Below are 26,125 nucleotides of genomic sequence, written 5' to 3'. Positions count from 1 at the left end.
AGGTAAGTTTCCGATTCGTTCATATCTGTGTTCAAACGCTCCACAACAATATATGATCTTCACCAGGAAAAGTTCCCCTTAGTTATCTATAACACTTAGCTGATTGACGTAGTGAAATACAACAACAAAAGCATTAATTTTCGTACTCTTTATTACAAGAAAATAAAACACTGGAACATGAATTTCATAATATATGTCTATAAATAATCAGCACCAGAAGCACCTATACATGGTATTGTCGACATAAGAGAGTCAATGTAAAATTTCCTAAGAGTTGTGTAATAAATCATCATAAAACACCAAAGTATTTTTCGTCATTTTCCGCTATCAAATACCTTGTGTTAATGCTATATTGTGGCCATTATTATACCATTATCTTTTTTCTTATAAAAATTAACAAGTTATCAATGACAATTATTTTTCCTAGCGCGTTAGATGCCATTAATTCTCTTCATGGCCCTAACCATCGATTAATTGGTTTATTGCTGGAGGCTATTATTGTCATATTTAATGGGGAGGTATTAGTGGATTACTGGTCAAATCAATGTAAAATTAATGGGAGATTAATCATATAGTTAAGTGAAGACCAATGTGGCCTATTTATGATATAAGAGGTCATTGTGATGTCATCCAATTTTTGTAAACAAAGCGAATGTTTTTGTGGGGATACTTTACCCAAGGGCCAGAGGTATCAAGCTTTCTTATTCTAACCCAGGGACCACAAGCATGTACACCAGTACTGATATCATATTTTATAAAAGAAAAAGAAAATCAAAGTTCAAAAGTTACCAAGCACCATTCAAACATTTCAAATAATGCTATTCTTAAACCATATGATTAGTGTATTAAGACATTTTAAGATGAATAATGAAAAGATGTTTAAGGGTGTATACAATATAACCAATGAAAACGACTATCTGCATTATACATGTACATGTACTGGAATCTATACAGAGGTATATCCATATAAAGTAAATATAGAATTTGATAATAAAATCTATCTATATAGTTATCACAATCAAGTCTTACAATGTAAAACAAAGAGACAAATCCCTTATAAAGTAAACAATAAATGTCTTTCATTTGTGTTAATTTCATATGATATTTAAAAAACAAGTCTTAGAAGTTTATATTTTTGCAGGCCTTGCCGAGAAAAAACGAAAACTTTTAGATTTTAGATGAGTTTCATAAAATCTTAATGAAATCAACAAAAATTTGAGATACATTTTATCACTTAACTACAATAACCTACAATTCAAATAATTAAAAAAATAGTTACAAATATCCAGCAGATCGAGGCACAATGCCTTCAAATCGCGATGTCACATCATTTTTACTGATACCATACATTGATGTCATAATTAATTTCCAGCCATTGGTTATATTACAACAGTGACAAAGTTTTATACCTCGTTGTGGTAAATCACATGTATGTATAGCAGTCACTGAGTTTGTAAACATGCATATGTATATTACCTGCTTAGTGTGAAATTCAATTTAAAGATGCTCCACCGCTGTCAAATGGTATTTTTTCACTATCAAAAACAGGAGCAGACGAATTAGTATTTTTCTTCAGTTACAAAAGTTACTTACTTTACACCATTACCACCATTGAAAAGTTTTTGGTTCCAATTTTACTTCAAGTTAAAAATATGAAAAATAATTAATTGCACCCCGAAAAATTTCTGTGGCACTATTATCCTATATGGAATGAAATACTGATTACGCATGCACCAAAGGCAAAATAAATTATTTTATATTATTTTTGTGTTAATTAGACATATATATATACACGATTACACACCAATTATTGTTCAAATGATTAATATGATTTATGCTCTATCGGCGGTGGAGCATCTTTAAATTTACATCTTACCATTGTAATTCAAACATAGAATGCAGACTAGATTACATCAATCATACGACACTTGAAATCTCAATAAACGCGCAATTGTTTACATTACATGTCATTACAGGCTAAAAGTAATTCTGAAAGATCAGGCTTACTTCCCTTTGTTTTACTCCATCATTCAGAATTTTAAGGTATTCTAGCTTGATTGATTGACATATGTGACTAGTGTAAAATGTATACATAATGATATCAATAAGTTATTATATAAGATTGTGCACTGAATCAAAATAAAACAAGACAGTTGTAAAAATACCCGAATTCATAAAAACAGAGTTATCAAACATATGTTTTTTGTTAAGGAATGACTTAGGTATAAAATTAAAAGATTAAATAACATTCAATTCAATTATCTCATTTAGTTATACCATTTCTCACATTGTAATTTGAATTTGGCAGCTTTACGTATATCACAGTTAATTTATATTGACAATATTCACAAAAAAATAAACAATTTAACTATACAATCTATAAAAATTAAAACTAAAATGTTAAACAATCGTCAATAAAATGACTAATATTTCAGAACAGAAAAAGTACATAATAAATGGAAAATATTGACACTGTACAAGTGTGGCATTTAAAACAATCATCAGAAAACAAATTATCTTCAAATGGAAATATACTCTTATCAAATCCTTTAAATGTCTTTACCTAAAAATCAGCTTGATAGCAGTTGACTAGTAAAGTGTAATCATATATATAACTAACAACATACTCTCTTGTGTTTCATAGTTATAATTAATCAGTTATATGTCCAAAATCATTAACGACACTTCTGTTTTCAGAATGTTTCACTTTGAACACTAGAAATTAATATTAAACCATAACTACAATAAATTTTGTGTTTCAGAGTATTTGAACATTGAACACTCATCGCATAACGGGAACAATGATAATCAAAGCAGAGTTTGTTGTATTTATAGTCATTAACATCAACTATAAAACAACCATGGTGACAACAAGGGGAACCATAGAAACAACTAACATGTTACACAACAGAATATTCCATTCTATCATGGTTAAGCTATAAATAGAAGAAAATTTAATAAAAAACAGTTTACCCTCAAAATAAAAATTATTGTTCTTAACACTCCTTGTGGGATCACAGATACGGTTTAATGGGAACAGCACTCTGAGGCGAAGCACACTTTATACAGGATGAACGCTATGATCCCGAACACGACCACACCAAAAAGGTTCATAAAGTCTGTGATTGGGACCTTCCTCACAGCCTCCGTGGCTCCTGACCAGGCGTGGGGACCCTGTAGTCGCCACTGGTACGACCCACAGCTACTCCACAGCAAGCTGGAACATAACGCTTACATTGTACACACTATTATCATCAATATTATCTTATTAGCTTATGATGTGGGGTTACAGTACCTGATGTCCCTCGGAATATCACTGTCAAACTCGGCTTATTTAACTTAAGTACATACTGATACCCAAAATATAGTCATAATTGTTTAAAACAATTTTGGTTTATACCCGTAATGATTTAACGTAATATTCATAAAAAATCTATAAAAGCATATCAAAATGACTACATCCATGGATGTATGTATATTATCTTACTGCCAGAAAAGTCGTGGATTTTGGAGGAAGGTTGGTTTAGCACCAATAAACCCGGCAATTTCATCGTTGTAGATGACAGGGTCCTTCTGTAGTGTGTGTCGTGGGGAGTGGTAGTAGCGACTCGATACGCTCTCCTGTACACAAATATTGTAATAAGGTTTAGAAATTACTCAAAAGGATTACAAATAACCAAATATTCAAGGATCAGAATATCAGAACATCAAAAGACATTGATAGAGTACGCCACACAAGAAGTTACCAAATACATATTAAGTTATGTATTAGGTGCTATGCATTTTTTATCAATACCAATGTTAATATTCAGCTTTAACTATCTAGTCTGCTAAAACATTCCGCTCTTGTTTGAGGTATTTCCATAAGCAATCAAATTTAAAGTTTCAAACATAATTTATGACTGTAAAGCTTAAGCAATGATTAAGCCGAAATGAAGTGAAAGTGAATAAATGTTATCAGTTCCTTGAACGTACTAGTTAGCTACCTCAACACTAAAGGTCATTAATTGTTCAAAATCAGATGAAAAACGTTTATCTAGCTGTTGTAAGTTTACTTATAACTGATATTAAAGGTAATGTATAATGGTTACTGCTTCCTTACCTATTCTGATGTCATGCTATATGGTTACAGCTTCCTTACCTTTTCTGATTTCATGCTATCGAACATGTCCGACTTTGATGGCAGTTTGACCTTCCCTTTACACAGCTCAGCAAACCAGCGTGATTGAGTCTCTGACATCGACAGCACACCACCAGAGGCAGGCTGAACAAATCCAATGAAGGCTAGACTCGGGCCGATGTCTGGGTTAAAGACACTTTTGTACAGCTGGAAAGATAGAGTTTATTACTTTAACTGACGCATCATAAATCATTGTTTTGTAAGCAGGTACAGTAAAACAAGGCATTAATGAATTGATTCATGTTTGTTGGAGTGGGGATGATGGCTCAGTTTGTTGGGGTGGGGATGATGGCTCGTTACCTTGACAGCATTGTCTAGTACAGCACATATAACTTAAATGAATTGATGAGTGTTTGTTGGGGTGGGGATGATGGCTCGTTACCTTGACAGCATTGGTATCCTTGTCTAGTACAGCACATATAACTTAAATGAATTGATGAGTGTTTGTTGGGGTGGGGATGATGGCTCGTTACCTTGACAGCATTGTCTAGTACAGCACATATAACTTAAATGAATTGATGAGTGTTTGTTGGGGTGGGGATGATGGCTCGTTACCTTGACAGCATTGGTATCCTTGTCTAGTACAGCACATTAACTTAAATGAATTGATGAGTGTTTGTTGGGGTGGGGATGATGGCTCGTTACCTTGACAGCATTGTCTAGTACAGCACATATAACTTAAATGAATTAATGAGTGTTTGTTGGGGTGGGGATGATGGCTCGTTACCTTGACAGCATTGTCTAGTACAGCACATATAACTTAAATGAATTAATGAGTGTTTGTTGGGGTGGGGATGATGGCTCGTTACCTTGACAGCATTGTCTAGTACAGCACATATAACTTAAATGAATTGATGAGTGTTTGTTGGGGTGGGGATGATGGCTCGTTACCTTGACAGCATTGGTATCCTTGTCTAGTACAGCACATATAACTTAAATGAATTGATGAGTGTTTGTTGGGGTGGGGATGATGGCTCGTTACCTTGACAGCATTGGTGTCCTTGTCTAGTACAGCACATATAACTTAAATGAATTAATGAGTGTTTGTTGGGGTGGGGATGATGGCTCGTTACCTTGACAGCATTGGTATCCTTGTCTAGTACAGCACATATAACTTAAATGAATTGATGAGTGTTTGTTGGGGTGGGGATGATGGCTCGTTACCTTGACAGCATTGTCTTGTCAGTACAGCACATATAACTTAAATGAATTAATGAGTGTTTGTTGGGGTGGGGATGATGGCTCGTTACCTTGACAGCATTGTCCTAGTACAGCACATATAACTTAAATGAATTGATGAGTGTTTGTTGGGGTGGGGGGATGATGGCTCGTTACCTTGACAGCATTGTCTAGTACAGCACATATAACTTAAATGAATTGATGAGTGTTTGTTGGGGTGGGGATGATGGCTCGTTACCTTGACAGCATTGTCTAGTACAGCACATATAACTTAAATGAATTGATGAGTGTTTGTTGGGGTGGGGATGATGGCTCGTTACCTTGACAGCATTGGTATCCTTGTCTAGTACAGCACATATAACTTAAATGAATTGATGAGTGTTTGTTGGGGTGGGGATGATGGCTCGTTACCTTGACAGCATTGTCTAGTACAGCACATATAACTTAAATGAATTGATGAGTGTTTGTTGGGGTGGGGATGATGGCTCGTTACCTTGACAGCATTGGTATCCTTGTCAGTACAGCAACATATAACTTAAATGAATTGATAGTGTTTGTTGGGTGGGGATGGGCTCGTTACCTTGACAGCATTGTGTCAGTTTGCGTACACACATATAACTTAAATGAATTGATGAGTGTTTGTTGGGGTGGGGATGATGGCTCGTTACCTTGACAGCATTGTCTTGCTAGTACAGCACATATAACTTAAATGAATTGATGAGTGTTTGTTGGGGTGGGGATGATGGCTCGTTACCTTGACAGCATTGGTCCTTGTCTAGTACAGCACATATAACTTAAATGAATTGATGAGTGTTTGTTGGGGTGGGGATGATGGCTCGTTACCTTGACAGCATTGGTACTTGTCTAGTACAGCACATATAACTTAAATGAATTGATGAGTGTTTGTTGGGGTGGGGATGATGGCTCGTTACCTTGACAGCATTGTCTAGTACAGCACATATAACTTAAATGAATTGATGAGTTTTTGTTGGGGTGGGGATGATGGCTCGTTACCTTGACAGCATTGTCTAGTACAGCACATATAACTTAAATGAATTGATGAGTGTTTGTTGGGGTGGGGATGATGGCTCGTTACCTTGACAGCATTGGTCTTGTCTAGTACAGCACATATAACTTAAATGAATTGATGAGTGTTTGTTGGGGTGGGGATGATGGCTCGTTACCTTGACAGCATTGGTTCCTTGTCTAGTACAGCACATATAACTTAAATGAATTGATGAGTGTTTGTTGGGGTGGGGATGATGGCTCGTTACCTTGACAGCATTGGTCCTTGTCTAGTACAGCACATATAACTTAAATGAATTGATGAGTGTTTGTTGGGGTGGGGATGATGGCTCGTTACCTTGACAGCATTGTTCCTTGTCTAGTACAGCTCATTTAACTTAAATGAATTGATGAGTGTTTGTTGGGGTGGGGATGATGGCTCGTTACCTTGACAGCATTGGTATCCTTGTCTAGTACAGCACATATAACTTAAATGAATTGATGAGTGTTTGTTGGGGTGGGGATGATGGCTCGTTACCTTGACAGCATTGGTCCTTGTCTAGTACAGCACATATAACTTAAATGAATTGATGAGTGTTTGTTGGGGTGGGGATGATGGCTCGTTACCTTGACAGCATTGGTCTAGTACAGCACATATAACTTAAATGAATTGATGAGTGTTTGTTGGGGTGGGGATGATGGCTCGTTACCTTGACAGCATTGGTATCCTTGTCTAGTACAGCACATATAACTTAAATGAATTGATGAGTGTTTGTTGGGGTGGGGATGATGGCTCGTTACCTTGACAGCATTGGTCCTTGTCTAGTACAGCACATATAACTTAAATGAATTGATGAGTGTTTGTTGGGGTGGGGATGATGGCTCGTTACCTTGACAGCATTGGTGTCCTTGTCTAGTACAGCACATATAACTTAAATGAATTGATGAGTGTTTGTTGGGTGGGGATGATGGCTCGTTACCTTGACAGCATTGGTGTCCTTGTCTAGTACAGCACATATAACTTAAATGAATTGATGAGTGTTTGTTGGGGTGGGGATGATGGCTCGTTACCTTGACAGCATTGGTATCCTTGTCTAGTACAGCACATATAACTTAAATGAATTGATGAGTGTTTGTTGCGGTGGGGGATGATGGCTCGTTACCTTGACAGCATTGGTGTCCTTGTCTAGTACAGCACATATAACTTAAATGAATTGATGAGTGTTTGTTGGGGTGGGGATGATGGCTCGTTACCTTGACAGCATTGGTGTCCTTGTCTAGTACAGCACATATAACTTAAATGAATTGATGAGTGTTTGTTGGGGTGGGGATGATGGCTCGTTACCTTGACAGCATTGTCTAGTACAGCACATATAACTTAAATGAATTGATGAGTGTTTGTTGGGGTGGGGATGATGGCTCGTTACCTTGACAGCATTGTCTAGTACAGCACATATAACTTAAATGAATTGATGAGTGTTTGTTGGGGTGGGGATGATGGCTCGTTACCTTGACAGCATTGTCTCCTTGTCTAGTACAGCACATATAACTTAAATGAATTGATGAGTGTTTGTTGGGGTGGGGATGATGGCTCGTTACCTTGACAGCATTGGTATCCTTGTCTAGTACAGCACATATAACTTAAATGAATTGATGAGTGTTTGTTGGGGTGGGGATGATGGCTCGTTACCTTGACAGCATTGGTATCCTTGTCTAGTACAGCACATATAACTTAAATGAATTGATGAGTGTTTGTTGGGGTGGGGATGATGGCTCGTTACCTTGACAGCATTGGTGTCCTTGTCTAGTACAGCACATATAACTTAAATGAATTGATGAGTGTTTGTTGGGGTGGGGATGATGGCTCGTTACCTTGACAGCATTGGTCTTGTCTAGTACAGCACATATAACTTAAATGAATTGATGAGTGTTTGTTGGGGTGGGGATGATGGCTCGTTACCTTGACAGCATTGGTGTCCTTGTCTAGTACAGCACATATAACTTAAATGAATTGATGAGTGTTTGTTGGGGTGGGGGATGATGGCTCGTTACCTTGACAGCATTGGTGTCCTTGTCTAGTACAGCACATATAACTTAAATGAATTGATGAGTGTTTGTTGGGGTGGGGATGATGGCTCGTTACCTTGACAGCATTGGTGTCCTTGTCTAGTACAGCACATATAACTTAAATGAATTGATGAGTGTTTGTTGGGGTGGGGATGATGGCTCGTTACCTTGACAGCATTGGTGTCCTTGTCTAGTACAGCACATATAACTTAAATGAATTGATGAGTGTTTGTTGGGGTGGGGATGATGGCTCGTTACCTTGACAGCATTGGTATCCTTGTCTAGTACAGCACATATAACTTAAATGAATTGATGAGTGTTTGTTGGGGTGGGGATGATGGCTCGTTACCTTGACAGCATTGGTATCCTTGTCTAGTACAGCACATATAACTTAAATGAATTGATGAGTGTTTGTTGGGGTGGGGATGATGGCTCGTTACCTTGACAGCATTGGTGTCCTTGTCTAGTACAGCACATATAACTTAAATGAATTGATGAGTGTTTGTTGGGGTGGGGATGATGGCTCGTTACCTTGACAGCATTGTCTAGTACAGCACATATAACTTAAATGAATTGATGAGTGTTTGTTGGGGTGGGGATGATGGCTCGTTACCTTGACAGCATTGTCCTTGTCTAGTACAGCACATATAACTTAAATGAATTGATGAGTGTTTGTTGGGGTGGGGATGATGGCTCGTTACCTTGACAGCATTGGTGTCCTTGTCTAGTACAGCACATATAACTTAAATGAATTGATGAGTGTTTGTTGGGGTGGGGATGATGGCTCGTTACCTTGACAGCATTGTCTAGTACAGCACATATAACTTAAATGAATTGATGAGTGTTTGTTGGGGTGGGGATGATGGCTCGTTACCTTGACAGCATTGTCTAGTACAGCACATATAACTTAAATGAATTGATGAGTGTTTGTTGGGGTGGGGATGATGGCTCGTTACCTTGACAGCATTGGTATCCTTGTCTAGTACAGCACATATAACTTAAATGAATTGATGAGTGTTTGTTGGGGTGGGGATGATGGCTCGTTACCTTGACAGCATTGGTGTCCTTGTCTAGTACAGCACATATAACTTAAATGAATTGATGAGTGTTTGTTGGGGTGGGGATGATGGCTCGTTACCTTGACAGCATTGTCTAGTACAGCAAATATAACTTAAATGAATTGATAAGTGTTTGTTGGGGTGGGGATGATGGCTCGTTACCTTGACAGCATTGGTATCCTTGTCTAGTACAGCACATATAACTTAAATGAATTGATGAGTGTTTGTTGGGGTGGGGATGATGGCTCGTTACCTTGACAGCATTGTCTAGTACAGCACATATAACTTAAATGAATTGATGAGTGTTTGTTGGGGTAGGGATGATGGCTCGTTACCTTGACAGCATTGGTGTCCTTGTCTAGTACAACACATATAACTTAAATGAATTGATGAGTGTTTGTTGGGGTGGGGATGATGGCTCGTTACCTTGACAGCATTGGTATCCTTGTCTAGTACAGCACATATAACTTAAATGAATTGATGAGTGTTTGTTGGGGTGGGGATGATGGCTCGTTACCTTGACAGCATTGGTGTCCTTGTCTAGTACAACACATATAACTTAAATGAATTGATGAGTGTTTGTTGGGGTGGGGATGATGGCTCGTTACCTTGACAGCATTGTCTAGTACAGCACATATAACTTAAATGAATTGATGAGTGTTTGTTGGGGTGGGGATGATGGCTCGTTACCTTGACAGCATTGGTGTCCTTGTCTAGTACAGCACATATAACTTAAATGAATTGATGAGTGTTTGTTGCGGTGGGGGATGATGGCTCGTTACCTTGACAGCATTGGTGTCCTTGTCTAGTACAGCACATATAACTTAAATGAATTGATGAGTGTTTGTTGGGGAGGGGATGATAACTCGTTACCGTGACAGCATTGTCTAGTACAGCACATATAACTTAAATGAATTGATGAGTGTTTGTTGGGGTGGGGATGATGGCTCGTTACCTTGACAGCATTGGTGGCCTTGTCTAGTACAACATATATAACTTAAATGAATTAATGAGTGTTTGTTGGGGTAGGGATGATGGCTCGTTACCTTGACAGCATTGTCTATTACAGCAAATATAACTTAAATGAATTGATAAGTGTTTGTTGGGGTAGGGATGATGGCTCGTTACCTTGACAGCATTGTCAAGTACAGCACATATAACTTAAATGAATTGATGAGTGTTTGTTGGGGTAGGGATGATGGCTCGTTACCTTGACAGCATTGGTGTCCTTGTCTAGTACAGCACATATAACTTAAATGAATTGATGAGTGTTTGTTGGGGTGGGGATGATGGCTCGTTACCTTGACAGCATTGGTATCCTTGTCTAGTACAGGACATATAACTTAAATGAATTGATGAGTATTTGTTGGGGTGGGGGATGATGGCTCGTTACCTTGACAGCATTGTCTAGTACAGCACATATAACTAAAATGAATTGATGAGTGTTTGTTGGGGTGTGGATAATGGCTCGTTACCTTGACAGCATTGTCTAGTACAGCACATATAACTTAAATGAATTGATGAGTGTTTGTTGGGGTGTGGATAATGGCTTGTTACCTTGACAGCATTGTCTAGTACAGCACATATAACTTAAATGAATTGATGAGTGTTTGTTGGGGTGGGGATGATGGCTCGTTACCTTGACAGCATTGGTATCCTTGTCTAGTACAGGACATATAACTTAAATGAATTGATGAGTATTTGTTGGGGTGGGGGATGATGGCTCGTTACCTTGACAGCATTGTCTAGTACAGCACATATAACTAAAATGAATTGATGAGTGTTTGTTGGGGTGTGGATAATGGCTCGTTACCTTGACAGCATTGTCTAGTACAGCACATATAACTTAAATGAATTGATGAGTGTTTGTTGGGGTGGGGGATGATGGCTCGTTACTTTGACAGCATTGGTATCCTTGTCTAGTACAACACTTATAACTTAAATGAATTGATGAGTGTTTGTCAGGGTGGGGATGATGGCTTGTTACCTTGACAGCATTGTCTAATACAGCACACATAACTTAAATGAATTGATGAGTGTTTGTTGGGGTGGGGGATGATGGCTCGTTACCTTGACAGCATTGTCTAGTACAGTACATATAACTTAAATGAATTGATGAGTGTTTGTTGGGGTGGGGATGATGGCTCGTTACCTTGACAGCATTGGTATCCTTGTCTAGGACCAGTTTCTGTAGGTCATCACTGAGGAAGGGAAGGTCCACTTTGTATCCTGTACAATAAATGATGTGGTCAAACTCAGCATGCTCACCATTCATGAAGAAAACCTCATTGTTTTCAATTCTCTACAACAGAAAACAGAAATTTATCTATGTAATGGATTCTCACAAATATTTGCAAACAAAATTTATTTCACAACCGGATTAAGTGCTAAAATACAGTTACATCAACGCTTAGAATCATTTTTTTCAGTTTACTTGATAACATAGATTACGTTTAAACTTAAGATTCCATTAATTTTCCAATAGATTATTTTTATCAATATGCTACGCCGACGCCTCTATTGTGATGTCATGATAACGTCGTTTTTGCACCATTCTTTAATGTTTTCTTCATAGTAATATGAAGAAAAGGAATATGCCAATCAGAAAGTCGAATTTAGCATGAAAACAACCTTGCAGATTGCCTCACCTGTATGTTAGGGACGACCTTGACCTCCCGTCGCTGTATATGATGTATAAGTGTAGGACTCACTGTTGGCTGTGTCTGTAGAGCATGCATCTTTGGATTCAAATTCCATCTGTCAAAACATAAAGAGTACATCAGAAAGGATCGTCATCTCTAGACAAGAGCAAGGTAACATATGCTTTTCTCTTCATTTCATAACATTATATTTGGTATCTATCATGTAAATATATAAGAATAAGACCTTTACCGACCTTTACCATTTTCTTTTAAAGAAATAAAACTTATTTCCAATATCAACAGAAAATATATTTAATACTATCATGATTTAAATCGACATAGACTAATCTGCATTGATTTTCTTTGGTTTTTGTATATAAAAGGTATACTTAGGTACATGATCTGCTTATGAATAAAGATAAAATGAAGTAAAATAACTAACTTTTTAGGATTTCCTGAGATCAGCTTGATGATTAACTCTAAAATGTATGTTGCAAGTTTCCATGGTAATTTGAGGAATACTCTACATGCATACAGATCTGCTGGGAAGCCTAGCACGTAGTTAGAAAATACCCAGGCTCCAGACCTAGAACTGATGTACACAGACTTACACCTGTAAAGAAATACAGACCTTCAACTGATGTACACAGACTTACACCTGTAACAAAATAAAGACCTAGAACTGATGTACACAGACTTACACCTGTAACAAAATAAAGATTTACAACTGATGTACACAGACTTGCGTCTGTATCAAAATAAAGGCCAACAACTGATGTACACAGACCTACACCTGTAACAAAATAAAGACCTACAACTGATGAACACAGACTTACACTGGTAACAAAATAAAGACCTACAATTGATGTACACAGACTTACATCTATAACAAAATAAAGGCCTACAACTGATGTACACAGACTTACACCAGTAACAAAATAAAGATCTACAACTGATGTACACAGACCTACACCTGTAACAAAATAAAGATCTACAACTGATGTACACAGACTTACACCAGTAACAAAATAAAGATCTACAACTGATGTACACAGACTTACACCTGTAACAAAATAGACCTACAACTTATGTACACAGACTTAGACCAGTAACAAAATAAAAGCCTACAACTGATATACACAGATTTACACCTGTAACAAATAAAGACCTACAACTGATGTACACAGACTTACACCTGTAACAAAATAAAGACCTACAACTGATATACACAGATTTACACCTGTAACAAAATAGACCTACAACTGATGTACACAGACTTACACTTGTAACAAAATAAAGGCCTACAACTGATATACACAGATTTACACCTGTAACAAAATAAAGACCTACAATTGATGTACACAGACTTACACCTGTAACAAAATAAAGACCTTCAACTGATGTACACAGACTTACACCTGTAAAGAAATAAAGACCTTCAACTGATGTGCACAGCCTTACACCTGTAACAAAATAAAGATCTAGAACTGATGTACACAGATTTACACCTGTAACAAAATAAAGACCAACAATTGATGTACACAGACTTACACCTGTAACAAAATAAAGACCTTCAACTGATGTACACAGACTTACACCTGTAAAGAAATACAGACCTTCAACTGATGTACACAGACTTACACCTATAACAAAATAAAGACCTAGAACTGATGTACACAGATTTACACCTGTAACAAAATAACGACCTACAATTGATGTACACAGACTTACACCTGTAACGAAATAAAGACCTACAATTGATGTATACAGACTTACATCTGTAACAAAATAAAGACCTACAACTGATGTACACAGACTTACACCTGTAACAAAATAAAGGCCTACAACTGATGTACACAGACTTACACCTGTAACAAAATAAAGATCTACAACTGATGTACACAGACTTACACCTGTAACAAAATAAAGATCTACAACTGATGTACACAGACTTACACCTGTAACAAAATAAAGGCCTACAACTGATGTACACAGACTTACACCTGTAACAAAATAAAGATCTACAACTGATGTACACAGACTTACACCTGTAACAAAATAAAGAGCCACAGTTGTTAATTGACTTACCTGCCCACTGAGGCACAGTTGACTGCAGCGTCGACAGCGCTGTTCCCAATGCCGACCACCAACACTCTCTTTCCTACCATACCATTAGACAGAGCGTCATTGAAATTTACTGCGTGGATTGCCTCCCCTTAAATTGGAAACGTACAGTTAAATTTCTTGAACTGAAATCACATATATTGAATGGTCTTTTTAAGAAGTATTTTGTAGGTTCTAAGACAAATTTAATTCAGACTGAAGAAAATTCTACTAATTAGCTTTTTACTATAAAATATGTCAATATACACTTAGCTTGTTACTACAATAATCAAAAGTATTACCAAGGTTCAGTCGAATGGAGCTGACTTGGATTTTACTAGTATAGTTATGTTATTATGCTCTAGATCTTGTTTTTACGACTTTACCTTTGAATGAGTCCATGCCAGGAAAGTTAGGTAAGCTTGGTTTGGCATGGTGACCAGTGGCTATAGCGAGAAACTTTGAAATGAATATTTCTGGTTTGTTTATAGATTTGACAGTCTTTCCATCTTCACCGACCTCCTGGCACTTCACTTTCCATTCCTCACCTAGATACAAGATCAGTTGGTAAAGAACAGATTTATTTATAGTGTTAACACATTCTATAGAATATATTTGATGCCAACTGTATTCATAAAAAGTAAAAATGAAAATCTATCAACCAACTAAAAAAAAACAAAAGAAAATACGCACAAATTCCATATTTGAATTTACTTCTGTATTATATGTAAATTTCTGATACCAAGAACTATTTACATCTACTGGAATGTGCACAGTAGTCTTCCCATTGCAAGCGTATAAAGATCTCCATAGTAGGGGGCTTAACACTAATTGGTCATGCAGTTACTATACTGTTCTTCACAGATTTTAAACTACGTCTGTAGGACACCTTCATATGTGAAAAGGTAAGTGGAATACTGTTAGCATATACCTTTCCAACATGGAGCCTGTTTAAGTCATAAACAAATATTGTAAGCATATTTACAAGTTGAATTATATTGTTATACAAAGAGTTGAAAAGATGACCTAGAAGAATGTAGTACCTGTTCTCTCCACAGTGAGTACTTTGTGATAGAAGCGGATGTGTTGGTAGACATCAAACTTTGTACAGTAGTCACGGATATACTGTGCCATGTCAGTGTTGTGAGGAAAGTCCGGCATTTCCTCCGGGAATGGGAAATCCGAGAAACAGTAATTGTACTTGGATACATTTCTGATAATAAAAAATTATCATAGTCATAAAATTGACTTTAAAGGCTCAATGTGTTTCCAAAACAAAAAAAACAAGATATTCCATAGATCTCAAAATGCAATATGCACAAGTAAAGCCCTAGGGGAATCTGCATATGAAATTTTAAACAAATCCCTTCTGTACTTTCTGAGATATAGAAGTAACAATTAACCTTCAACTGTCAAAATCCATGATACAATGTAGCGGCTTTTCAGCCATTTTGTCGACAAATCAGTATCAAAATGTAATATGCACAACTATTTCAGTACTTTCTGAGAAATAGTGGTAACAACCTTCAACTGTCAAAATCCAAGATGGCAGCCTGTCAGCCATCTTGTTGACCAAACGGTCACAAAATGCAATATGCACAACTAGAGCCCTAAGGGAATCTACATATCAAATTTGAGGCAGATCGCTTCAGTACTTTCTGAGAAATAGAGGTAACAAGGATTGTTAGCGGACAGAAGGACAGATTGACAGAGGGATGGACAGATGGACAGACAAACGAACAAAAAGCGATTTGAAAAGATGATGTGGGCTAATAAAAGATTACTCACAATTGTAATATCTATCTCCATTATTGTATGTCAGAGACCTAAGATAAAGTAATAAGATTCTTTGCGTAATTTAACAATGAATGAAGGCTTATTTCCCTGTTTAGCTATATGGTGCAATTGAATTAAAGTAATTAGGATGATGTCGGGAAACATGATTATTGTTCAGGGAGAGATCATGATACAAATGAACGATCGCCAGCTGTCAATCACACCGCATGTGACTTTACATTGTTTATTGTGTGTGCTACAATGTTTGCTCCAACATTGAATAAAAACATACATGAATTTGCAAGCAGGAAGCTTGGCTTTATTACACCTGGCGATCGGTAAATTGTAAGTGTAGTAGTAATATACATTATAAATCCCATGTCTCTGTGACTGACTCTAGCCACAAAATTATCAAACATTTTTAGCTATATATACTATGGATTTAAGTTTTTGTACACGAAATCAATGGCCCTTGACCTTTATTCAATAATTAAGACTCTGCAATCTGAGAAATCATTAATGGTATAATGATTTAATAGGAAAAAACATTTTTCAGGGGCTGATAGTCACCATACTGTGGGAAGGGAGATAACTGCTGTTTAAAATCAAAGCCATTTTGGTGAGATTTTCAAATTAAATACAAACATGGATATTTACTTAGATTATCATGACAAAATTAAGGGTTCTTTTATACATGTCCCACACGTTGTCTATGTAGAGATAAATACAGGGTGTAGGTATATAAGTGTGTGTATACAATGTCTATTGGGTGTGGTGAGTAAATATCCTGGTGTCACCTACAGTATAGCCACACGCTGGCTGCTATTGTACTGATAGGGCACACCTTACTATAGATTACATGTCTAACTGACACAACATTTACTACTGTTTACATATATGTAGGGGGTCATACACTGTCACAGGAAAAGGGTCATACACTGTCACAGAGAGGGGGTCATACACTGTCACAGGGAGGGGGTCATATACTGTCACAGGGAGGGGGTCATACACTGTCACAGGGAGGGGGTCATACACTGTCACAGGGAGGGGGTCATACACTGTCACAGGGAGGGGGTCATACACTGTCACAGGGAGGGGGTCATACACTGTCACAGGGAGGGAGTCATACACTGTCACAGGGAGGGAGTCATACACTGTCACAGGGGGGTCATACACTGTCACAGGGAGGGGGTCATACACTGTCACAGGGAGTAAGTCATACACTGTCACAGGGAGGGGGTCATACACTGTCACAGGGAGGGGGTCATACACAGTCACAGGGAGGGAGTCATACACTGTCACAGGGAGGGAGTCATACACTGTCACAGTGAGGGTCATACACTGTCACAGGGAGGGAGTCATACACTGTCACAGTGGGGTCATACACTGTCACAGGGAGGGAGTCATACGTCACAGGGAGGGGGTCATACACTGTCACAGGGAGGGGTTCATACACTGTCACAGGGAGGGTGTCATACACTGTCACAGGGAGGGGGTCATACACTGTCACAGGGAAGGGGTCATACACTGTCAAATGAAGGATTCGCTTATCACTTCATCAGCAACTCATGATAGCCTTTTACAGTGTTATGTGGGTGGGTAATCAGTCCAATTGGTTATAGCCTCAGTTATCTTTTATACTAGGGGGATAACCAATAAAATAAAGCATTCCAAAGTGGGTTTTTTAACTGATCTAGTTAATGGACACATAACATAGGTGTACAGTTGTCTGGTCATATGTGTACAATGGCATATGTCTGTCAGAATACTTATATTACCATATTGACATTTTTATCTTAACATACATGTTGTTTGTATTTATTGGTTCATGCATCTATTTCTATGTGTTACTTAAGCTTAGAAAAGTAATTAACGTCAATCAATCCATTACATATTGTGGACACAGACAATACTAGGTTACCTAATTAATTATTAATATCTGTAGTATACATGTACATGTGTGTTCAAGTGGCTGACAATGATACTATTGTATGTTTGTAAAAGTATAGATTTACCTTTATTTCACATAATCTGAAGCAGCTGGTGCCTCAATGTAAAGCCACAATAAAGTCACTGAAGGGAGAGACATCACTACTTCTGGATTTTTTTTTTTTTTAATAATCATTAGCTATTTGCGACAGTTTTGGGTGTAATTAGGACCAAATAAAGGCACCATCCCATTGAAAAAAATGTATTTCATAATTTCATTTGATCATAAGTGAAATTTAAAAAAAAAAACATCACATCCAAGATTGTGATGTAGAATGAAGATTTAACTGTTAATATGTGTCTTTTAGTATTTCACAGACGACATCACCTCACATGACTCGATGATGACCAAACACCTGATAGGTGTATAACAGCTGTGTGATGTCATGTAGATATAGGTTAAGTAACATATCTTGCTTTTAATGATGAAATAATAGTCACCAATATTGAATCAAACACCCCATATTGGCAAAAACATTATTTTGAAATTACGTACATGTGTGTAAACCTCATAACGCCATAATCATTTTCCCTGAATGTCCATAAGCCCCCAACGTCACCAGTTCTCTCTAGCACTATCGGGTCCAGGCCTGATTCATGCAGACATTTGGCGGCTGCAATTCCTGAAATCCCAGCTCCAATGATGATGACATCTTTGCGGACCGGTGGGTTACTTCCGATCTCCATTGTAGATGACAGTAAAAATGTGATATGTTTCCACTCACGACCAAAAACCGGGTTCAAAGTTCCCTCGCATCATCACTACACACACGTACACATGTGGCCTTGTTTCCATTTTAGTTAAACTTCCGGGTATGCGCACTGACTGGTTTGTGCATGTGACGTCACTTCACAATTTCTTCAGGTATACATACATTGGACGAGAACGTTTTGGTAAGTGGTTTTGTACGTCTTCCTGGATGTAGATATTCGGATACAGCAGAACCATAGACATTCCGTAAGTTGTATCTATGTCAGAAACAATTGAGGTTACATGATGCCCAATGTCGTTCGTATTTTACACAAGCACACTAGGTAGAAACCACATTTCACCACCATATAAAAATGAAGTTGTGTGGACAGTTCTGTCAAATCGGTCGAACTGTTAAATGTTGATGTTTTTATGTGGATGCTAGTTTCATAGTTTTGATATGTATGTTGTAATATACGAGTGATAAGACCCTGGTAAATATTTAAAATGCCCCACAATCCGTTTTGTTTTAACACGTTACACTCCGACAATGACAGTCATCACCGTCTGACACTAACTACACACATGTGTGTACACCCTACAAGGTGTGTCTATCGCTGACACAGATTCACCGAAACTTTTGACACACTTTATTAGCAGAAATTTTTGACAATATGACGGTACAGAACAGGAAATCAGTTTGTGGTCATAATAACTGATAATGATTGTTTACACAGTCACACGACCACATCCTTATTTACTCCAACAATGGTACATGCAACTCGTATGCACATTTGTAGGCCTAACATGTTATCTGACAAGATACTTTTACAACATTGTGATTTACTTTGCGTCTTACGATAATTTTAATATGACTGAAGGCAAGGCCTTAAAGGGCGAAGCCAGATGTTTTAATATGAATCACGCACGACATAGGAAGAGCGAAGCTGCTCTTATTTATTTTATTTTCTATTTCATGTAGAAGATATAATTTAGAAATAAAACGACACACTTTAAACTATAGAAGTATCTGATGTTATAATTGTCTAACATAAAATCAAAGAAATGAACTCAAAGATTTAGATTTCTCTGTGTCCATTCAAGGCCGGAGTGCCGCGTATGCGAATCCTACTATTTCGCGCCATTTGTTGACATTATGTGACGTCATAATTCCTTGTGCTCATCTTCGCCTTGATGGATATTTTGACTGCATTCTATCGCTTTGAATTTTCAAAGTGTTATTATTACTATTTAAAAAATGATAAAAAATGTTTAATTACCCTTGTTATGCATTTGCATATAGTTAAATATATATTTACTGGGGAGAGCAGTACTGGAGCAACGCACAACCTCCCCAAAATGGCGGCCGCAAACTGCAGCTGTCAGTGTGTATAGGATTGAATTTTGAAGATCATGTTTTTTTCTTATATTTTCGTGTATCCGTTACCTTAGAAGTACTTCGCACTTCGTGTTGAAGGGCTGCGCCCTTATAATACACACACGTTGATATATAAGTTATGCCCAAACATCGAGAGTAATATTGTGCACATGGTGCACTACCACATCATGTATTACAAATGAGTTAGCTTAGTTGCTCAGAATTTAGCGACAAAGGCCATCATGACAGTTACTAAAATGGTGCACATATATTGCATATTATACAGTATACATTTATAAACATTTATAGGTTTGAATAACTGGCTCTGCTTTACTGGTCGGCGACCAATCATTGTCATCATGTGTGTATAATTTGTATTATATATTTAAAAACAGCATAACCAGTGTAACCAGCGAGGTTTTCACCTGTCTAGATGTGAACAAATATAGTTACCCAGGTTTGGTACTCTGGGTTCCGTACCAGTTATGATATAAAACAATAAGGTAAATAAACATTAACTAAACTAACATATATTTATTATACCCCGTGGATATTAATGTAAATATAATATAACAGGCAACAAAATATTCACTATAACCTAGCTATATAGGCAACCTGCTTTACACAACGTAGTTACTATTAAATCTTCACATAGTGAGGACAGGGTGTGTGCGTAATATAAGCCACCCCCGACCTGGTTCCACAGGACAATTATAACCTATAATAACCCTATAGCTACACATGCGTATATACCTAAATCCTTCAATAGGAGAGGAGAGAAAGTTAGAAAGGTGGGCTGACCTGCGACTCAACACATCCGTCTGACTAACGAATTACACATGCACTCGCTATTTATACCCATAGCTAACAATACCCAGTATCAACCAATTGCAATGAACGATAAAGTTACATAACGCTTACGGAATGATTCAAGAACGGAAGTAGATCAATCTGATTAAAACACAGATCTTTAACTTATAACCACTCCGTTCAATAGAGGATCTGACAATATCCCATAAGGGTTTACGTCCAGATGACCTTTATACCACGTGTACTTCAGAGCAAATGCAGTTTCTACACCTTACAGCATTAATTGAAATTGTCTTTTCGCCCCAGTATACATATACAATTAGCTTTGTTGTGCACTTCGGGCGAGATGACTACATACACGAAAATAATTTGGACAGCTTTTTCAAACTCTTTCGTCCCCAGTCAAGATTCTGGCAGTGCCAATTTGATTGGCTATTTCAAAAGGTCATCTTGACGTGACCCCTAATGGGATGTCCTCAGATCCTCTTATCAATCATAGTGATAATAAGGATCTGTATTTTAATCAGATTGGAAGTAGATAGACTTTAAGCTTCCAGAATATTACTAATGACGCTAACTGAGAACACCAGGTGAAACATATAAGTATATGTAAACTATGGATTCATGTTACACTAGTAGTCGGTCTATAGTTTCCTATAAAACTTAATTGTCAATTTAAAAATCACCTGCATACAATTAATATACATCTTCAATTTCCAGGGAAATTTTAAGGCTTAATTTGGGGATAAAAATAGAGGCTTTGCCAGGGGTCAAATTCCGACCCCAAATCATGCTGGGGAAAAAAACCTGAATTAATTCATGCAAATAGATTATTACTGTATCTCAAAACCAACTACATGCAACGTACCGGGAACAGATAATTAATTTCACATGGTACATATCTAGACTACAGCTACATTTTGTCTGTTTTCTACATAAATCACCCACATTTGGCAATAGGGAAGCCATCTTATAGATATGAGTTTTCAGTTAATTAAAAAAAGGAGTTTAATCAATTAATTAGTCTAATTGCAAGAAAACTTAAGCTTAAGTCACAACATATGCATCATATTAATATATTAAAAAATATACAACCAAATTAACATACCACATTCATTTCAATAAGCCCCCCTTCATATAAATGTCCTGTAGCTATAGTCTTGTACACGATCATACCACATGACTATTTCTGTGTGATAAGTATGATTGAATTTAAGCTTCAGTCCATGGTTGGCTTGCATTGATAAGTATGATTGAATTTAAGCTTCAGTCCATGGTTGGCTTGCATTGATAAGTATGATTGAATTTAAGCTTCAGTCCATGGTTGGCTTGCATTGATAAGTATGATTGAATTTAAGCTTCAGTCCATGGTTGGCTTGCATTGATAAGTATGATTGAATTTAAGCTTCAGTCCATGGTTGGCTTGCATTGATAAGTATGATTGAATTTAAGCTTCAGTCCATGGTTGGCTTGCAATGATAAGGATGCTGGAAATCATGACCATTTCACTAATATGTTACCATAAGTTTAGCATGCAAATACACTACCCACACCATGCATCTTTGTAAACACAACAAACAGACGATTTTATTTGAGAATCTTGTCTGCTCTCCCTACCGTACCTCATCTCATACTCGGTTACAGTAATATATGAAGAGTGGTCTCCCTTCCTCAAAAACCATTATAATTATGCAGAAAATGACAATTGACGTCTCATTTAATGTAATGAAATGCAGACAGATTTTTTTTTTTAAAGTTTCTTTATTGTTAATATTTATAGAGATTTCTTTATTTGAAAACTCAGGAAATTCATGGTTCAACATTTTTAGGTCATCTGACCCGAAGGGTCAGGATGACCTATAGTCATCATGTTTCGTCCGTCGTCGTCCGCCGTCCGCCGTCCGCCGTCCGCCGTGCGCCGTCCGCCGTGCGTTAACTTTTCACATTTTCAACTTCTTCTCAAGTTCTACCAGTGCCATTTAGCTGAAACTTACATGAAATGATCCTGACATGGTCCCGACAAAGTGTTGTTATTTTTCGGGTCGATCCGAAATCCAAGATGGCCGCCACAGCCGCCATCTTGAAAACACATTTTGAACTTCTTCTTAAGTTCTACCAGTGCGATTTGGCTGAAACTTGCATGAAATGATCCTGACATGGTCCCGACAAAGTGTTGTTATTTTTCAGGTCGATTCGAAATCCAAGATGGCCGCCACAGCCGCCATCTTGAAAACACATTTTGAACTTCTTCTCAAGTTCTACCAGTGCGATTTGGCTGAAACTTGCATGAAATGATCCTGACATGGTCCCGACAAAGTGTTGTTATTTTTCGGGTCGGTCCGAAATCCAAGATGGCCGCCACAGCCGCCATCTTGAAAACACATTTTGAACTTCTTCTCAAGTTCTACCAGTGTGATTTGGCTGAAACTTGCATGAAATGATCCTGACATGGTCCCGACAAAGTGTTGTTATTTTTTGGGTCGATCCGAAATCCAGGATGGCCGCCACAGCCGCCATCTTGAAAACACATTTTGAACTTCTTCTCAAGTTCTACCAGTGCGATTTGGCTGAAACTTGCATGAAATGATCCTGACATGGTCCTGACAAAGTGTTGTTATTTTTCGGGTCGATCCGAAATCCAAGATGGCCGCCACAGCCGCCATCTTGAAAACACATTTTGAACTTTTTCTCAAGTTCTACCAGTGCGATTTGGCTGAAACTTGCATGAAATGATCCTGACATGGTCCCGACAAAGTGTTGTTATTTTTCAGGTCGATTCGAAATCCAAGATGGCCGCCACAGCCGCCATCTTGAAAACACATTTTGAACTTCTTCTCAAGTTCTACCAGTGCGATTTGGCTGAAACTTGCATGAAATGATCCTGACATGGTCTCGACAAAGTGTTGTTATTTTTCGGGTCGATTCGAAATCCAAGATGGCCGCCACAGCCGCCATCTTGAAAACACATTTTGAACTTCTTCTCAAGTTCTACCAGTGCGATTTGGCTGAAACTTGCATGAAATGATCCTGACATGGTCCCGACAAAGTGTTGCTATTTTTTTGGGTCGATCCGAAATCCAAGATGGCTGCCACAGCCGCCATCTTGAAAACACATTTTGAACTTCTTCTCAAGTTCTACCGGTGCGATTTGGCTGAAACTTGCATGAAATGATCCTGACATGGTCCCGACAAAGTGTTGTTATTTTTCGGGTCGATCCGAAATCCAAGATGGCCGCCACAGCCGCTATCTTGAAAACACATTTTGAACTTCTTCTCAAGTTCTACCGGTGCGATTTGGCTGAAACTTGCATGAAATAATCCTGACATGGTCCCGACAAAGTGTTATTTTTTAGGTCGATCCGAAATCCAAGATGGCTACAATGACACTATATCTAATTAATTTCCTATATGTTAAGGCCCTTGGGCCTCTTGTTTGAAATAAAATTTGTTGAAAGAAATTGAAAATGATCCTGACATGGTCCTGACAAAGTGACACCATATATAATTAATTTAACTATTGCCAAGGTAGTCAGATGACCGTTAAGGCCCTTTGGGCCTCTTGTTTGTGTTATATGATCACTGAATAGTGTTGTAGGTAATAGTGTTAAGTTGGTAGATATGGGGTTACAAACTGACTCTAATTATATTATTATTATAGAACTCCAACTCCCAGACTCCATCAGTAATGGTCTGTGTTTACCAAGCTAGGGTGCTTAATACTTATTGGGTCATATTTGGCACGTGATGAGTAAGTGCTTACTATATAATTAAGTGGTCAATAACATTATCTTTTAATTTGTTTATATTTTGCATCCATGGATAAAAAAGATACAGATATCAACATTGTATTTCATGGACTTTAACAAATGATTTTGCAAAGCCATTAGTGACAGTAACAAGGTGCCTTCTTAAATTGATGGAGGCTGCATACACAGACACATGAGCTCATGATTTGTAATATATATTGTGCATGCCCTGATATTCACACAGAGTAATATAAGTTATAGTGATGTGACTCATATGCAAATTTAATATTAAAGAGATGATGGAGGTAGCATGCTATGCTTGTTTTACCATCAGCTCTTCCAGTCACTGTGGTCACAGCCTATATCAATGTCCTTGGATTCTTAAATCAAGTAAAAAAATAAAAGACAGGACTAAGTGGAATTAAACATGAGTGTATAGGGTTTAGTGATGTATGCATGGTTATGATTTCCAATGACTATGATTGAACATTGTACTGGTAGTTTTACTTATACCACAGCCACTGTATGTGACCTAAGTCAGCTAGCTGCGAAGCTGGGTAGTTGCTAGATATTGAGTAATTTGTCTAGAAACAGCCAGTATGTACATCCACCAAGCACTAATTGTTGAAATGAAACACACTTTTGATTTGAGCTAACTAAATAAAGGTCGTAATCATGAATATAAACAGAGTTTGAAAATAAGCATGGAGTTAACGTTTTTTAAAGAAGTAAGCAGCAGCTTATGATCAGTATTGAAGGGAAATTACTTAATGGTTATATATATATATCTTTCAGACATGTGCAATATATAATACATGTGTGTGACAGTTGCTAGGTACTGACCTCTGGTCAGTGGTTTTAATTTTCTCCAGGTGTTCCGCCTTTCCTCCATCAGTATAAAAACCAGGTACATCCTAAAATGTGATGACCTTAACACTACACCTATACAATTTATATAATCAATCCATTTACCAAGTGTATATGTACTATGATTAATTTGTATTGATCCTCCTTGCATGTGTTCAATATTTTTTCTGTAAACTTAATTGACTTTGAACCAAGAACTGAAGTAGCAGACTCGCAATTCTGTATACCTGTTGCATTTGAAGGAGATTTACTTGCGTCTAACATGCACACAAATATTGATCTAACTTTTGGGGTTGGCCTCCACAAAATGTGTGTACTGCAGCATTGCGCACACACACAAGTCACTTGTATTAATGCATTACATAGAAACAGGTGCTCAGGACTTGCCTTTAACAGTGAGTGATGGTATAGAGTGTTGATATATAGACAAAATAATTTTACAATGAGTATTATATAAGGCAGTACCCTGTCTAAACTGGCTGTCATCAGAAACCAGCAAGTTTGGCATATATAAACAGGTAAGGGTTTATAATTAGTAAGTGTGAATGAATTGGGTTCCGTATATCAGATACCAGCAAGTTTGGCATATCTAAACAGGTAAGGGTTTATAATTAATAATTGTGAAGAATCAGGT

At 37.4% G+C, this 26,125-nt stretch overlaps 2 protein-coding genes across 3 annotated transcripts in view; one reads left to right on the top strand and one right to left on the bottom strand.

The window, feature by feature from the left end:
* Positions 1-133: 133 nt before the first annotated feature.
* Positions 134-18,810, bottom strand: LOC138307372 (flavin-containing monooxygenase 5-like). Of its 2 annotated transcripts, XM_069248081.1 has the most exons (10): positions 18,496-18,810; positions 15,278-15,447; positions 14,621-14,782; positions 14,220-14,346; positions 12,574-12,744; positions 12,138-12,246; positions 11,642-11,791; positions 4,142-4,327; positions 3,488-3,621; positions 134-3,217 (listed from the first exon to the last, which is right to left on the bottom strand). In XM_069248081.1, the coding sequence occupies exons 1-10, from the start codon at positions 18,684-18,686 to the stop codon at positions 3,028-3,030; spliced, it is 1,590 nt and encodes a 529-aa protein (XP_069104182.1). In that variant the 5' UTR covers positions 18,687-18,810; the 3' UTR covers positions 134-3,027. The 2 variants fall into 2 exon arrangements, with proteins under 2 accessions (XP_069104182.1, XP_069104183.1); XM_069248082.1 differs by lacking the exon at positions 12,574-12,744.
* Positions 18,811-18,819: 9 nt separating this feature from the next.
* LOC138308087 (protein Mo25-like) overlaps positions 18,820-26,125 on the top strand; it is a 38,857-nt gene continuing 31,551 nt past the window's right edge. The window contains exon 1 of the mRNA XM_069249036.1: positions 18,820-18,893. The gene's annotated coding sequence lies outside the window, so the exon portion shown is untranslated. The remainder of the gene's footprint in view (positions 18,894-26,125) is intronic.

This window comes from Argopecten irradians, chromosome 14 (assembly GCF_041381155.1).
Source record: "Argopecten irradians isolate NY chromosome 14, Ai_NY, whole genome shotgun sequence".
NCBI lineage: Eukaryota > Metazoa > Mollusca > Bivalvia > Pectinida > Pectinidae > Argopecten > Argopecten irradians.
The sequence above is the reverse complement of the archived record's forward strand: the minus strand, read 5'-3'. Positions and strand labels throughout refer to the sequence as shown.

Coding starts and splice junctions, on each gene's coding strand:
- LOC138307372 (XM_069248081.1), bottom strand. CDS start 18,686: ATGGAGATCGGAAGTAACCCACCGGTCCGCAAAGATGTCATCATCATT. Junction 14,783..15,277: donor ACTCACTGTGGAGAGAACAG/GTACTACATTCT, acceptor TCTTGTATCTAG/GTGAGGAATGGAAAGTGAAG. Junction 11,792..12,137: donor AGGTCGTCCCTAACATACAG/GTGAGGCAATCT, acceptor TTTCTGTTGTAG/AGAATTGAAAACAATGAGGT.